Genomic DNA, 17550 nt, shown 5'->3' with positions numbered 1-17550 from the left:
CACAACTTTAATTTTGGAAGAATTATGCAAATATTACTTTGATTTGCACCAATTATCCTGGAATTAAACCTTCAGCAGAGAACATACAAGTCTGTATGTTAGCCTTTGTCAACATGTCAGCCTCCAGATGTTTTTGGACTAGTGTCCCATTAGCCCAGCCCATGGGAGAGCTATAGTCCAAAACATCTGGAGGGCTCAAGGCTGGCAAAGGCTGAAGCCCCTCAGTTGCAAGCCTGGAGTCCCCTACAGCTGTTTCAAAAGCAGGAAATGTGCTAAGAAAGCTACTTTGGGGGATCTTGACAATGTAGGATACTAGCCCACTATCTCCCTCTTGTGGAATCAAAGCAGAATCTTAGCAGTATACAGCATGCAACCAGTGGTAGACTACACAAAACCTTTCTTGGGGCCCCATCAGTTGCTGGTACATCCAGCAACTTGATAGGGCTTTTTTGGGATGGCACCCTGCCTTCTGTTAAAATACGGCTGGTGTCTCCATTATATTGACTTCTGCTGAAGGCGATCTCTTTTCAGCAAGATATTTGAGGGTGAATGATGAATTTTGTCCAGTTGCAATGGGGGAACAGCTTTCAGCTTGGTACAGGTTTTAATACCATGTTTTGTTATACTGTGCTTTTATCATTTTAGCATAGCTTGTGAGTGTATGAACCAGCCTGAGGTTATTCATGATTGAAGGGTGGTGTAGATATTGAATAAAAACAGCTAATTAACTAGCACTGACTTTTCAGCAAACTGAATGATCTGCAGCGCCTAGACTAGAGCAATGCTTTATGAAACTCTAGATTGAGGGGACCCTTTTCATATGGACTTGTCTGCTGCAAAACCTGTGTTTTGGATTTTCTGGGGTGCATATTCATCTTTCACATGGCACTACCCTGTTGAGCCTTACTATGATACCATGTGAATAATATATTATCTAGGAGACATCCAGCCGTACTTTGTGGTTACATAGTGCTGGGCAAGCAATCTTGCCTTGCATTACCAAATCTCCACAGAAGGTAAACCAAGATGAGCCACTAGTGAACAGCAAACCAAGCTGCCTTGAGGCTCCAGGTAGGAAGGGACTCTGAGGCAAGGGGAAATTAACAAGCAGAACGTGGAATTCTACAAAGCAACCCTTCAATTTTCAAGCTGTTGTAACGCATCACTCGGGACCCCATAGAAGGGGATACAGGGCCTAGCCTGCCAACCGATTTAGTTGGATACCACAGATCCCCCTGTCAAAAGACTTGTCCCCCTGGGGTCCCTTGTCCTTAGTTCTCCAAGGGGGGCGTCTTTGCTTCTGAGAACAGTCTCACCCTTAGGGCCACTGCTTCCCAGGCACTCTCCCTCTTTCAGGAGTAATTACTTCCGTAGTAACTGCCACCACCCTTCTGGCTAGGTTCCTTTCTCTGAGGGAAGGGACCTCAGAGCCCAATGTGAATTCCAAGGGATTAACCCTCGTTAACTAACAGTAGTGTTCAGCAGTCAAAGGAAAATAAGGAACTCTCTTGGAATTTTATCCTTCCCTTTTTATGGGGTTTAAGTCACCAAATAGGGGGGAAAGCAAACAGTCATCTCCCGCCTCTGCAGGGGTCTACTCCTTTGAAGCCTTTGAAGATAAGGGAACTAGCCAGCCTCACCCAGGGGTTCTGATCTACATACCCCTTCTTCCTGACTTCTAATCCCAGGAAGCTGATAAGAATAGCTAGGGATCAGTTACATCCCCTTGCCCAGGTTGCAAATTGCCTGCCTGACACTGAGCTGCGGATCTCCCCCAGCAGGGAGTCCTAGGTAATCATGGGCTCCCAGAATCCTCTCTGGTTTCTCATTCCAGCTTGACCAAAGTTAGCTATTCCTGACACACACACACACACACACACCCCGAGTAAATTTAAGTTCCATCAGTGATGCAACTGTCTGGGATGCTCCTTAAATCCATGGGACAGGGAGAGGCAGCATGCTTCTGAATACCGGTTGCTAGAAACCGGAGGGGAGAGTTGGTTATTTGAGGAAATTGTCTTTCAGTAAAACTTCACCCTGACTCACTGATGAACACCAGAACACAGTTTGAAAACCAGTTTGCAGAACCTTGTATGGATGAAATGGACTAATCCGTTCCATACATGTGAGTGCAACATCTGCTTGCCTCCTTGTGCTCATGCAGAAGAGACACCGCTTGCAAAGGACTCTGGCACTGAAGTGTTATTTTAAAGATTAGTTTTATTTGGAGAAAAACAAAAAACTGAGGCAGGGAGGGGGGAGGGGAAATTTTACATAATAAAAGACATCTCCCAGGAAGTCCACACAGATTACAAATCATTTTCATAGAAGATATTTTGTACAAATTTTACATGTCTTTAGAATGTGTAAAATGCACCTCCACTTTGTGAACCTGTCCTGACAGCGCAGAGAGAAAGAGAGAATAGGCAAGGGAGAGACGGGAGGGTAGAGAATGCTTCTGGGGTATGCAAATTAGCAGTTTACCTCAAATATAGCCCCCCTCCACATTTCACACTCAAAGCAATATTGCATTTCAAATCCGTATCTGCTCTCAGCAGGGTCTCCCCCTCCCATTCCTTTATATCCAGCCCCCAGGACATGCCAATACCCTTTATGTTTCAAAGGACTGATTTAAACTGTAGCTAAAAGTTATTGAAATAAGACACCAACCACAGCAGGCTTTGCAACACACTGAATCTTGCATTTGAGTCAGCTGGATTTGCTTCCAAGAGGAAAAGGCATAGTTTCCCCCACCACCACCACCACCACGTAAAAAGTAGCAGCTCCTTGGTGAGCATGCGCACGCCTTGTAAAGCTAACCACTTGTTCTAGCCAGATACTCTACAACCTCAGTGTAAAGCATGTTTTTGGAGAGTTGGCTATTAAAACCTTGTGCTAGTTCAGTTCCACTGTGCAGATAATTCCCACTTCCCCTACCCATAAACTCAAGGTATAAAAAAATGAAAGAACCAAGACTGCAACAACAAATGGAATAGATGTGTGTCTCAGTTATGTCTGACATCTGACGGTGCTGGGGTGGTGGTGAAGGAAGTTTAAAAAAGTAATTAAGGGGGCTAAAAATAAACCCTTTACACAAGGCCTGAAGAACGTTTGCCAGCCATGTTGTGCACTTACTTGCCCAAGATGAGGAAGGAACTTGAATAGTCACATGATGCCAACAGTAAAAGATACTCAGCCACACTTTCAATGACTCTTGCTACCTTTAAACAGTGCCCAAGGTTAAAAAGGTGCCATTTAATTTTGTGAGTGGTTGTGATGGTACCTCAAGTGATTAAAAGGGGGAAGAAGAGGAAGGGATGGGGGGGGGAACTTCCAAGAAAAGTTTATAGTCTCCAGAAATTCCTCTTTCAACTATTGATTCCCATAAATCCAGTGGCTCCTTCATATATTGCAGTCCCCTTCAGGGAGGTTACTGAAAACTGATTCCATTTGGTGGAGCCTGTTTTAATATATAAAAAGTTACTTTCTGCATGGTTCAAACTGACCACACACTCTTCAAACCAGCGCTGCACAGTTCTAGTGACCGCTGGCATGGAGAGAGCCTCTGCACTATTTGGTCAAACTACATGGAAAGTGGCTTTCAATGAAGAAGCAACTGTCAGCAGCCTTCATGATGGGGATAGGCAAGGGTACAAAACTGGGATCATCTTTGAGGCTCTCAAGAAGAGGGTACCCTTGGTAGGCAAAGTTCCATTAAGTTTCAGCCTTAGTGTTGTCCTGGGGCTTTCCATACCTGTTGGATTTCAGAGACAGTTGGGACAATGCAATGAAACCCCCGCTCCCAGCAAAGCCTGCATCTAAACTCAGGGATTACTTGTGCAGAGATGCAATCCTCTACCTTGACAGCCATCTCATCCCTTCCTCCAGCCATTAGGACAAGACTGCTCTCCTCCTCCTTCAACGCACTAAAGCTTTCAAGAGTATTTTTTTCCAGGTTACATTGCAGAACTCAACCAAGCTAGCAAAAGCGGGAAACAGACAGTTCTCAGCTGCCCAAGTCCCCACTGCGCTCACTCATACACACCTGGCCTGCTAAAGTGCTAGCCTCTGCTTTTAATGGGAAGGACCTGGGGCTCTGGACGTGATCAGAAGCTGCATGAAGTCACACTCAAGACACACACTGGGCCTATTCCTTTTTTTTTTTAAAAAGACACCTGCCATTTTCTCTCTTGCTATACTTTTGTTTGCAGGGATTTCTCCAGTTAGTTCAATACTTTTAAAGGCTGCAGCTGCATGCAAGAGAAACTGTATCACTTTTTCATTTTTTTTAAAGGAAAGGTTTAAGAAAGGTCTCTCCAAGGAGATGTTGACTTGTAGGCTTTTATTTTTCTGTCTTGTCTGAATAAAGGTTTGGTTTTGCTTGCCGAATGTTCCTGGGTGGCAACTGGTAAGGAGCCAGCACGGAGGGACTGGACAGTTTAGTCAGCATACTCATTCCCCTCCGCTTCATCGTCACCATCCACTGACAAAGCAGCATACTTGCTAGCACAGCTAAATTTCTGCAAGGAAAAAAAGCCAGGAAAGGGGCGTTAAAAAACAGCACTCCAAACTGGACACTTAAAAGCTGTCTTATGACAAGTTTGACAAACAGGGAAGTGGGTTATCAGGTGCTATTCAGATGGTACATCACAATCCTTAGAGGGTAGACAGAAATGGCAGATAAAAAAGGAACTGTGAAGCTCACTACGTGATCCTTGGCCCCATCACCGTTTCTCAGGGTTGCAATGAAGGAGAAAGAAAATAAGCTCTATGCCCCTTTTACAAAATGGGCTTTATGGCCAAGATTCTTTGCATGCACTCCCAGGAAAGCTCTACTGATTCTTGTTCTATATGTGGCAGACTTTTTTATTGGTTCTTTCCCCTCCCCCCCAGAAATGGAAAGAACAAAACGAGAACTCAATAACCAATTTACATGTGCCTTTCTGTGAGCCACTTTTGAGCATAATTATGGGAAACTGGAATATAAATGAAACATACCTATCTGTTCTCCTAGAGCACAAAGAACTTGAACATATGAAGCCATCCTCGTATAAAGTATCCCCCACCCCTAATTCAATGCTTCTCCTTGGTCACTAACCCATCCCTGCTATCCCTGTTAACTGAAGATGTCAAGAAGGACCCTGCTCTCTATCTTACATGTGATCTACCAGTGAGGATGGGGTTTGACCTTATTTCCAGTTTAGGATTTAGAAAACTGATACTTGGCTTTCTGGTGACTGATTTTGTATATTCCTACATCCATGTGCAATCCAGTAGTATCAACAGAACTTTGCCCATGACCTGGTGAAGCCTACTTCCCCCCTTCAGAGCCAGCAATGGGAACCAACTCTGTGAGAAGCAGAACTGCAATAGCTATGAGGAAAAAAATATCAACACAACACAAGGGAATTCCACTAGTGGTATCATAAACAAAAGTATGACTTTTCATTGGTTGGACCCAATTCACAATTAACAGGGTAAAGTGCAGAAGGAGCCTCGATATCCTCCAGCTCAATGAGTGACAAAGAACCACTGCCTAATTTCCTATGCATTTAACCAAGAATTACTTTAAAAGCAGTAGATTCAGTGCTTACAGGGGTAGGGTTCTCTTCAAATTGCTTTGGCTCAGATGCAGATCTTGAGTCATGCTCCTTACTTTCTTTCCTGAAAGAGATTACCAACACCTTAATACAGTAACTAAAGTGCAAGGTTTACACACATAAGAATAATGGAGTCAGAACCATTTTACTCCAAACCGAAGTCACAATGCTAGGCAATCTATACTCCAGCCCCATGGAGAACTGTCTGGACAACCCAGAGCACTGTGTGCCCTAGACAGCAAACTGAAATGAGATGTGCAAGGTTTCGGCTGTTTTATTTCAACTTACAGTGGCTCCCCAGTAACACTCCAAAGCAAATCCAGAGTTAGAAGAGTAGGATGTGAAGACAACAATACCTATCTGAATCTTGCCAATGGTCTCTGCTGCCTCCATCTCCAGGACCACAGCCAGAGCTCCCACTTCGGCCTATTGGAACACTCTCCTTTCCTCCATCAGGTCTATTCTCATCTCCTGAAATAAGTTGAGAGAAGTCTTCCATTATTCCTTCTTGAAATAATTTCAACCATGTGATATCCACTCAGATTACAGGGACTCTTAACACTAAAAGGTCATGTACCTGAAAGTAAGTTTCATTTCAATTAAATTTACTTCTGCCTGTGACAGGGTACCAAGTCTTAATATTTATTTTCAGCTCTTCATTTTTCTTTACATAAAGATCTTCTACAAATGTGAAAGGCTCAACAGTTTTTCTTACTTTAAAATTAGTGCTCTTGATTTAGATTCCCTCCTTGAATTTTAAGGTCATAATAGTTTCCTGCATTACTTCATTATGAAGTGAAATTTCAAATATACTTTGCCACTTTACTGACAAACTTGATCATGATAATAGAACAAGAGTTTGTAGCAGTATACTTTGTCCTTGCCTTCACCAGGAAGAGGTTAATGCTGGAATCCTACATGTTTACCTGGGAGTACGCTCCAATGAACACAGTGGGACTTATTTCCAAGTAAACATACATAAAGACTATGGCACAAAGTTTTTTTTTTATCATCTCAGGCAGGAAAGTCAAGTTTGTACCATAATGCTTTCCACTCCCCAGTCAAACCATTACCACTGATACAAACTTAAGAGGATCTCCTGCTAGTGAGAGTGAAAATGACACTAAGACAGGTATAGGGTTGTAACATAGACTGAACACACACACAGCTTATTGAAACCTAGATCCAAACAGAAATTCCCCAAACAGATTCAATTTGACATTTCTTCTTACTGGACTCCCAACAGAAAACTCTGCTGCCCTCTCCTGGTAAACTGGAATATATATCTAGAAACTACACATGCAAGTAGTAAGTTGCAACACTGGGAATCTAATGCTTCTCAAGGCTCTCAGTGAAGAGACAGGCCTAAAGTAGAGATTTTCCTTGTAAAGTGGAGGCTTTTTTTTAAATCCCAGCTGGAACTTGCATTTATCTGTAACTATTTTTAATATCTGCAATTGTCTTGTGTATGTTTGTATTGTATTGTGAAGTTGCATTAAGATGCTTCCTAGGAAGAGATTCATGAACAAGCAAACTCAATTGCCATAAAGGCCATTTCAAATGTTATGCATTTCCTCAAAGAAGCAAATTCCAGTGCAGAACCAGTAATAAAATTTGCATGTGTATTGCCGTGCATGATAACTGCACACAGCAAATCTACAATCCCCAGGGCAATCTCTCCTCCCCACTGACTCCTGCATGCAAGTTTCCACACTCTACTCTAGCCTTACCTTTCCTTGGGGTGTTCTTGGAGGGCACTCCATCTTCTGAAGGTAAGGGTGGCACAGCCTGGTTGCCACTGCAACAGAGAGCAGATGAAAATAGAGTTGATACTTCCTAAAGTTTGTGCACACTGTACACTCCCGGAAATGCTACCTACCTCCATGCTACATTTTAGTAAGCTGAAGTTTCTTATCTCTAGCGAAGCTATCTTTTAGGCCTTTAAGCCTGCAGCCAGAGGGCAAGAGAAGTACAAACATACACACAGCATGCAAAAAGCTGTGTACCTAAACACAAGAAGCCTGCAATGATCAACCATGATGTAAGAGTCAAATCAATACTAAATTCCTCAGAGCATCAGACCATGCTTACATATTTCTACCAAAGAACAACAGGAACTACGCACCTTTCAAGCTAGCATGGCCTTGTATGCGTGTACATGCTCCCCCCGCCACCAAAACAGAGTTATCCACAATTTTAGTTTTTAAGTAAGCTACTGCTTAAAAGTCACACATGGAGGACTCTAAATAAGACTGTATGTGCCCTGCAGGAGCATGGAATTTTGTGTTGGTTTAATTTTTTTAAAGTTTGTTTCCAATTCTTATTTACCATCCAAAAACTAACTTTTGTGAGGGTTTTTTTCCCTGTATGTTAATTTTTATTGTAAAGAGCCAAACATGAAATCTACAACAACAAAACCAGCAACAGCAAAGCAACACTGAGATGAAGCAAAAAATCCCCCTACAATTATTTTATAACAGGAACACAGGAAGCTGCCTTATACCAAGTCTAACCATTGGTCAATTGATGACAGTGGCTCTCCAAGGTTCCAGGCAGGGGGCATTCCCAGCCCTACCTGGAGATGCAAGGATTAAACCTACGACCTTCTGCAGATGCTCTACCCCTGAGCTACAGCCCTTCCCCAAATGTTAAATAATGTACAGACTGAAAAGCTTGGAGAAGTAAAACAATATTTGCTTGGTATGCAAAATACCACAATTATAAGCCCCAAGAAACCTCTCTGGGGAGGCGGCAATTCCATAACCAGGGTGCCACCACTGAAGCTCAGCATCCTGAGGGTGCCCGATTTCATTTAAAAACCCACATACATTCTGGGCCTTTATGGCTACAAAGGTAGGCTTCAAAGTGTGCAAACAATGTCTGGAGCAATCTCAGAAGCTATAGAGGTGGCTTGCAGTCACCCAAATACAAAGCATCTGTGTCCTGGAGATCTTCCCCATGACTAATAATTTGTATACTCACGTCTGTTTTTAAAGTCTTATAGACTAACGAACTAAAAGCAACAGGAAACAGCAGTCACTTCTCCAACAAGCTGAAGGCCTGACAATAGTCAAACAATTGGATCTCACATAGCAGATCAGAAGGAGGGTGAATGGGAAAGGCAGCTCTTCTCCCATACTGAATCAGATTGTATCCTCATGGGAAACCAGCGATAAATAAGCTAGCAGAGACTCTATGGCCTCAGACCTTATTCTGTATCAGGCAAAATCCTTGAGACATTTTAAATCAAGTTATATGTCGCTTTCTTTAAACCTTCTCAACAGCCTTCCTTGCAACAGCACTTTGGACAGTCATCCATATAGTTGTTTATATGTTCTCTTTCCTCCCAGATTCATTAAATTAAAGGAGATAAAAGACAGAAGGAATAAATGTCAACTAACAGAAATAGCTTGGATCTTTCTTTCTTTCTTGTTTTTTGTTTGGACCCCAAAAGGAAGAGCAACTAATGTACCTTAAGGGAAAAAAGTATTGTATTTAAATAATCCCAACAGCTTTGTTTAAATTTAAAAATTCATTCTGCTGGTAAATATTGTGCTGTGGTGATCAGTCTGTGAGTGCTGTAATTCTGTGGGACTGAAGAAAACCTGTATCTCAGCTTTTTGGAAATCATGAAAGCGTGAATTTCTAGTTTTTATGGTTGTGAAGATAGGTTTGGGGCAATGCTAGTTGAAGTTCCAAGCCAGAGAGATCATCAAGGTAAATTCTTTAGTGGGTAGGAGCTTTAGGCTGCAATCCAATACACACTTACCTAGGAGTAAGTCCCACTGAACCCTTGCCTTTTATGACATGCAAACCAAAAACATGCAAAACAGCAAGATTATGCAAGAGAGAAAATTGTGCAAATTTGCACAATATACAGGTCAAAGAATTAGGGTTTGCTTGATGTGGAATATAGATTACTTTGGTACAATTTTTTTAGCAGCCAAGGTTCAAGTTTATATACTCTTATATTAGAAATGCAAATGATTAAGTGGTATATAAATGGTTTAAATCAAATAAATGAATAACTCAACTTGTTGCTGTGGAATTCAGTTTGCCCTGGCACAGAATTTTGATTTTCCTGTTCACCTTGTTCCAGCCTTGTTTTCTAGGCTGGAACCCCTGACTTGTACTGAGACCTACCACCCTACAAAAGCAGCTAGACTGGAGAGGACTAGATCAAGAGCCTTCTCTGTAGCGGCTCCTTTGCTATGGAATGCCTTGCCAACTGACCTCTGCCAGGCCCCCTCCTTGCTGTGCTTTCGACAGGCCTTGAAGACTTGGCTCTTCAACCAGGCTGGGGAGGGGGGTTAGGTTGTTAGATTGCAGTTCTAGGGGTGGTTTTAATTTTTCTGCTTATGCTTTTTATGGAATGTATTTGTATTTTATTGTACGTCGCCCAGAGTGGCAGGATAACCCCTGCCAGATGGGCGCCTAACAAATTAGATTAGATAGATAGATAAGACAGGTAAGACAGGTAAGACAGGTAAGACAGGTAAGACAGATAGAAGCATTCTCTGATCCAGGTTAACTACTTGAGGAGACTTCTGCTGAGTCAAAACTAAACAGCTACTTTCCTACCTGCTGTGTCAGCATTACAAATATAGTTGGATAGCAAAGACGTTCATAGTATCAAAACTTTGTGTTTTATTCTCACACATACTTAACTTTTACAGCAGAAGGCCAGGCCTGTCTTCTGCCGTAGATGGATGAGCAACTTGTTCAAAGCAGAGGACTAAAGGCTGACAAATAAATGGTTTACTTAGTCTGAAGGAAATAGGGTGTTATTTTCATGAATGCCACAGGTGCCAGATTACAGAGTTGGATTCCCTTTACACAGTATTCTTGTTCTGAAACTGCTGTTGTTTTTTCCCCAGCGGGTGGGTGGCAGGGGAGAACTCCTTAACTTTTGAGAAAAGTCTAGTTAAGCACATTTCAGTCATGAGTTCAGAATGACACCTACCCCATGTGAATTAAATATTTTGGCTTCTACACCCCCATTCCTTAATGTTTTGCCATCACCTTTTCAAAATATTCTTTCTGCAACCAAAATTACTAGAAGTTTCGCATTTAAAAAATAATAGTAATTTGGGATTCTATCAAGCCTTAGGGCAGGTATGAGGAACCTTTGGCCACCCAGATGTTGCTGAACTGTAACTTACATCAGGCCCAGCAAGCATGGCCAGGGATGTTGGGAATTGTAGTTCAGCAACATCTGGAGGGCCAAAGGTTCCCCACACCTGCCTTAAAGTAACATGCAGCCTATCCCGTCTGCAAAGTAATTCATTGGTTGAAAAGGACAGACTAAAAAGAGGAGCATGTGCATCCACGCCCCAGAGGCACTCACCTTGTAGGGGAATACTGGTCCGAGTCCGAGCTCTGTGAGCGTGCCGGGTGAGAATTGCTGCTGCGTTTCACCCAGGCGTTTTCTTTTGGCGGAGGAGCTGGCATCACCTTCAGGGGAAGCTTCTCTTCCCTGGGAGTCTTGGAGGTGGGAGACAGACCTTCATCTTCTTTACTGCTGCCTTCATTTTCCAATGATTTCTCACTCTCCCTCCTTCGTGAGGCTAGAGAGACAGTATACAAAACAATGTGGGTAGGGAGCCGTGTTTTCTCCCTCAAGGCTCTATTACTGAAAATACATTTTCCTGGGTTATTTTCCCAGTGTTTCTAGGCTAGCTGGATGCTTCACCAATACACACATGACCAAAATCACTCAGTGCGTTTATACACTAAAGTAAACCTAAACTGGGTCTGGTACTTAATCCACAATGCCAAAACCACAGAATTATAAAAAAATATCTAGACTGATGATTCCAATATAGGAAGGAGACTTCCTGATAAGTTTTTTTGTCAGCTTTTTTGTCTTCCCTAGGGCAGAAGTGATCAATTGCCCATTGGAAGCAACAGAAACATCCCAGATTTCAACATAACTGATTGGGGGTAGATGTGCTGCTCCCCAAACAAAGCTCTAACCTATGTGATCAAAAGCATGACGTGTAAAGAACCTTGAAGTTTAGCTCAGCTGTACTATCCAGTCTTCAGTCTATAAGTAGGTTGGCACAGAGGCTGTGCCGAGAGCCAGTGTGGTGTAGTGGTTAAGGTGCCAGGGTTTGAATCCTCACACAGCCATGAAGCTCACTGGGTGACCTTGGGCCAGTCACTGCCTCTTAGCCTCAGAGGGAGGCAATGGTAAACCCCCTATGAATACCGTTTACCATGAAAACCCTATTCACAGGGTTGCCATAAGTCGGAATCGACTTGAAGGCAGTCCATTTCCATTTTTACAGAGGCTGTGAAGCTGACTGTGGTTGAGGAAAGGGGCAGGTGATTAAATCCTTTCCATATGTATAGGCTGTTTATGCAAGGAAAATCATCCCACACACACAAAAATGTGCCTCTTCACCAACTGAAATCCTATTCGTGCCTGCATGTGAGAAAACAAGCATAGAAGGGATTTTGATTGCAAAACATGAACAGCTTACACAGAAAGACTTAATCATTTCTCCCAGCACTACTGCTATGATCAAGTTCACAGCTCCCACCCCGACCTGTGCTACCTTTAGAAAAATCCACCATGTATATAGTTTGGGTCTCAGGATTGTTAAATGCTGTTTTAAAATGCCATACTGCATGCTATTTCTCTCCTACCCCTTGTCACCATCTGTTAATGGCCGATTTGGCTAAGGGGGGGGAACACATAAAATACATCTCAGTTTACAGCAAAGGTCAACCTAGCCAAATTGCCTCACAGACTCTCACCAAGACTAAAGCCAGTGTTCAGTTGCATGCGAAGCATATGCATTGTGCTTTAACTCCTAGCAGAGAGCAGAATGGAAATTCCAGTCAAATAGATATCTGGGCAATGAGAGACAGTCTAGTTAGAAAAAAACACAAATCTGCTCACCGTGGCAAGTGAGGCACTGCCCTCTGGAGAGCATAATAAATGACCAGCTTTACTTCCAGATTTGACGCTGCAGTGGAAGACAGGGATTGTTCTTAGTTGCACAAAGATCCCCACTACCTTCCCAGTTCCAGTGCTGGGAGGAAGGCTGAGGGGTTTGCAGCCACCACCATCCCAGAAAATGCCAGCAAGGTGTGCGTGTGCCCCTTCAGCACTGCTAGGTAAGGGCGTCCCTGGTGCCTTTGCACAGTGGTGCCCACGTGGTCTTTTGGGAAAGGTTAAGGGGTGGGAAGGTTGGATGCTGCTGCTGCTGCCTGAAGGCACTGTGGGAACCCTGAAACAGCCATATCCAAGGTAGCATGTGCCTACCAGCCCAAAATTGTAGATCTTGTTGATCAGTCTATTGTAAACAGACAAAACACAATTCTGTCAGGCTTTTTACATGATTGGCAGCACCAACCACTTGCAATCCAACTTCTTACAGAGGGACAATATTTGTTTAAAAGAGGAAGGTTGTATTAAATTGTGAACACACCACTGATCACCCATTACCTTCCCTACTGATCAGCTATTTAGTACCCGAACTCTGGATCTGTTGGTAGGTTATGGACAACTTCCATTATGAAGCACTAAGAATCCCCATATCTCCAAATTTTGTCATGCGACTCAACCGAAGCTTGCCCAATGGGAATGCACACAAGAGGACTGGCTGTAATCAAGATAAGTAACAGGGCTTTTCAGAAACAAGATGTGCCTCAGGGTCGAGGGAATTGCAACTTACTTCTTCCTGTTGGGCCTGTCCCCACAGAAGCGGTTGTACTGCCAGTCTGCGAGGATTCACTCCCTGTCCGTGACCGCTCTTGGTTATCTTCACTACGCCAGCTGGGGTGTCTAGAGCATATTCAGAAAAGCTAGGTTTACTGAACTGTAGATGTGGAAAAATCAAGCATGCACAACTGATGCTGCTGCACTGCAGAAGCTAAGTAGATGTAACCCCAATCGGTGCCTAGATGGGAGACCAAAAGGAGATACTCTCAAATTTTCCCAAATTGAGAATGTCATATGTTCAAAGAGATATCCTTTCAGAGGAAGCTTCCCAAAGCCCCTTTTGGGGAGGGGGGGAGAAAACCTCTTTGGAGAAAAAGAGCCTTGGATCACACTGCCCACAAGAAATACTTCACAACTGAGCTATGATCCCTGCTGCAGATGAGGCCCAGTTTCAACCTCTGTCACCTCCAAGTGAAGAGATTTTGGACAGCAGGTCTGGGAAATAACCCTCAACATTCATATGTTCAAGTCTGAAAGAGCCCTGAAGGGATAAGAAATGTTTGTTAGCTGCTCTTGAGGAGATACCAACAATTCATGTGTGTTAACTAAAATTAAGATACTTTTGCTGGGGACTTACATGTAATGTGATTTGCCCTTGCAGTCGCCTGGTGTTAGCCTAGTTTGGCTGTTTGACATGTTGTAATAGCACAGTTTGGGAGACAACAATTTAGGCAGGCCTGATGCCTGCCCAGCATTAATTCTCTGGGCTTACACAAGTAGTTACAAAACGTTGCTCTTTAATGCCACAAACCTAGCTACCAAGTTCCACTAACTATTATTATTTATTAAATTTATATCCTGCCCTTCCTCCCAAAGGAGCCCAGAGCAGCAAACATAAACAAAACAATCTGAACAGACTCAACAGATGTTGTTTCAAAGGCAAGCTAACTGAACGTTACAGTTCACTTTCTTCAGGATGAATACACTCTGGGGGTGCTCTGTAGTACCAGATGAGCTGTGGGTGTATCTATAGCACTTTCTGCAAGATCACCAGCTTGAGCCTGGCATCATACTAGGCTCAGATTTGCAGACAGCTCCAGCAGTTGCTCTGCAGGGCTGTGCGCATACCATGCCTTTTCCTGCCACTCACCGCTCCCGGGGCCGCCGCTCTAGCCTGGGCTTATCATCTTCCAGCTGGCGCTGCAGCTTCTCTTGCTCTTTCTGTAGCCTCTCTTCTACTTCGCGCTCTCTTGCAGCTGTATCCACAGGCTTGGCCCCCCCGAAAATGGAGGCTGCACGGCTGGACTGGGTAGCAGGAGCTACAGATGTATCTTCATCCTTGGGTGTGCTCCGAGGCTTCAGGTTCAATTTAGGCCTCTGAGTGGGACCTAAGGGGAAAAGAGCAGGAGGTTGAAGAAAATGAACAGTGCAGAAAATGAAGAGCCAAAGCCACTGGTTTCACAATTGGGGAAAATCTAACAAGCAAAGACTTGTGAAAAATGCGTATGTTTAGCTTAGCTAGGTAAGTATGTTCAGATTAAAGGTTGAATGGTATATGACATTTAGGCCACATAAAGGATCTCAGGAACAAGAGTCAGAATAAGGACCAATGCCCAATAGGAGCCAATAAATTATTAGACAAACCATCTACAAAAGGTGGATTTTCCAGCTCTCAGAATGGCCAGACTACTGTGTTTGATGGATTTGGCCACATACTGTATGCACTGGGGATAGGTGGTGGATAAGAAGAAAAAAATATCTATGTCTTAAGGTCAAATTCAATCTAGTTTGCCCTGGATTGAATATGACAGGCAATAAGGGACAATGGAACAATCTGCAGCTGAACATAACACGCAATGATGGCAAAGCCAACAACTCCTCCTCCTTTTCTTCTGAGTAAGCACTGAACCTACCTCTATCATCCCGCCGGCTGTCATCCCTACTATAGTCATCCCGTGAGCTGCTCCACCTATCCATTCGGTCATCCCGTCTCTCGTAACGGTCTTCATAGCGGTCACCACCACCCCTAAAATCATCATCCCGACGGTACCCACTGCCAAAGGCTCTTCTACCACTGCCTGACCTAGAGTCGAAACCTGCAGGGGAAGGAAGTTACAGTGGTTCAATCTAGCACAACAATCTAGCACAACCTGCAGGGGAAGGAAGTTACAGTGGTTCAATCTAGCACAACATGTCTGAGGGCAGCATCCCAGGGTGCTCTCAGGGGAGCCAGAAAAGAGAGTAGCCTTCAGAGTGTGCGACACATCCACAGACAAATACACATGTGTGTATGTAGCTATGAAAATGTTTCCCTGACATGACATCCACAAACAGAGACACACAGTCCCTGATCAATCAGCAGCCAAATATGGACAGAAATGACAAATTAATCCAATTTCAAAAGGATGTCATGTATAGTCTGCAGGGTGTTCTTTTCAGTCCCTACATGCGCATCTTGGGAAAAAACCTTCCACTTCAGTTCAAAACCTGACCAAAAGCAAAGCATAATGAATAGAGCTGGAAAGTGCTAAGTGGCCAGGATGCAAGTCATGTGCACTGGTATGAAAGCACCGCTCCTAATAACTAGGTCACCCAGGCCTGGAGGAAAAACAAATGGCACCATCACAGAAACCAAGAAAAGGATAACTGGTAGAGAAAGGTCCAAAGGTATAACATTTAGTCTCATCTACTATTTACTCACAGCCAATACATTAGCTAACATTATCCAGATAATAGGGCATTGCAGACACAGAAGCACACGCAAGATGTAGACCAAGTAGGCAGGACTAGCAAAATTTCCTTCCACACAAGAGCAGTAATCAATCTTGAAACACACAAAAAACCCCTCTAAATATTTTCACCTTCAAGACAGAAATGCTTCCATACCCTGACTATACACAAAATAGACTGCTCTCTAAAAATGTCATGTCAATAGGTGGGGAATATGGGAGCTACACAACACAGCCCATGTTACAATGTAAGCAATTTTTCAGATTAAGTGATGTCTCATGTAAGCATCTCAAACCCCAGACCCACAGTACCTCCTCTATCGTATTCTCTACGGTCATCGTAACGATCTCGGCCCCCAAAACGGTCCATCTCTCTTCGGGGACCATCACGGTACCGATCCGAATCATAACGATCACGGTCCCGATACCCTAAGTGGGAAAACAAGGTTACAGTATGTACAAGATAGAACCAGAGTGATGACTTTCAGAAAAAGTATGCCACAGCCTGGACGAAGTTTAAGCATCACCCATGTTTATGGCTGCCATTCTGCTAAGTTACAAAACTATTTATTGTTGAAATGCTGTTTCACCTTGCACTGTGAGAAAGCATTTAACACTTGTATTCCACAACACCCGAAAGTTCACAGTAGAAAATTATGCACAAAAGCAGGTTTTGAAGTACCCCCCAAAAATGACCCTACTTTTCCCTTTTCAGAAATCTCAAGGAAAAAGCAATGCCACAACTATGGGATAACAAAGAATGCCTCTCAGCATGCTTTTTTCTTTTGCATGTTGTACATAATACACTAAAACCAAGAATACCTTTGGTTATACTGATCAGACTGAGGAAACAGGTAAAATAAGAATGAGAGTGTGGCTTGTCTAAGGAGTTCCATGTCAGAGGTGAAGCCTGAACAAAGGACTTCTCGTCCACTGTGTGCCAAATAATTCTGCCCAAACTTGGTCTGACTCTCCTTTCTATTTTTCGGGAGGAATTCACCCAGCTTTCCCATAAAAACCTGATTATTTTCTTGCTAGAAACTGCCAAAATGGAGAATGCCCACCACTGGAACCACAGTTCAGTTTTTTCATTTGATGGATGGTGGTGTAAAGTTTGGAATATTGTGCTGCAGGACAGATTGACTCAGTGTAGTCGATTAAGTAAGGGAGTAATAAAATCAGATAAGTTTTGAGTTTGTTTGGTGGCCTTTTCTGATTTACCTTACCAGTCCAGGTTGTACTAGATGTCCTCTGGATAGCCACTTACCTTTTTGGTCAGATCATCTCCCACATTATTGACTTATTATTTGTATCTGTCTGGTCTATACCTATGTATGCTATTTTAAGGCTTTACTGTATATGTTTTTTGTATCCCATTCTGGAGATATGTTTGTTGCTCCCTAGTTTTGTTTCTGGTTACTGTTATTTTATTGTGTTTTATTGTACGTTCTAAAATTCAATAAAAAGACCACAAGTAAGCTAGAGAACAGTAGAGGAAATGTACTTTCCTCAATAGGAGCGGCCAACTCACAGGAAGCGACGCAAACCT

General features: G+C 43.2%; 1 protein-coding gene across 1 annotated transcript in view; it reads right to left on the bottom strand.

The window, feature by feature from the left end:
* Positions 1-2202: 2202 nt before the first annotated feature.
* The window catches only part of EIF4B (eukaryotic translation initiation factor 4B), a 46109-nt gene continuing 30761 nt past the window's right edge, over positions 2203-17550 (bottom strand). The window contains exons 7-15 of the mRNA XM_061614589.1: positions 16314-16430; positions 15186-15368; positions 14423-14660; positions 13286-13395; positions 10948-11167; positions 7331-7398; positions 5957-6071; positions 5595-5664; positions 2203-4520 (exon numbers count right to left, since the gene is read on the bottom strand). Coding sequence (XP_061470573.1) covers positions 4440-4520; positions 5595-5664; positions 5957-6071; positions 7331-7398; positions 10948-11167; positions 13286-13395; positions 14423-14660; positions 15186-15368; positions 16314-16430 — 1202 coding nt within the window. The 3' untranslated portion in view covers positions 2203-4439. The remainder of the gene's footprint in view (positions 4521-5594; positions 5665-5956; positions 6072-7330; positions 7399-10947; positions 11168-13285; positions 13396-14422; positions 14661-15185; positions 15369-16313; positions 16431-17550) is intronic.

Source organism: Rhineura floridana, chromosome 3 (genome assembly GCF_030035675.1).
Source record: "Rhineura floridana isolate rRhiFlo1 chromosome 3, rRhiFlo1.hap2, whole genome shotgun sequence".
NCBI lineage: Eukaryota > Metazoa > Chordata > Lepidosauria > Squamata > Rhineuridae > Rhineura > Rhineura floridana.
Note: the sequence above shows the minus strand (reverse complement) of the source record. Positions and strands in the feature narration are given on the sequence as shown.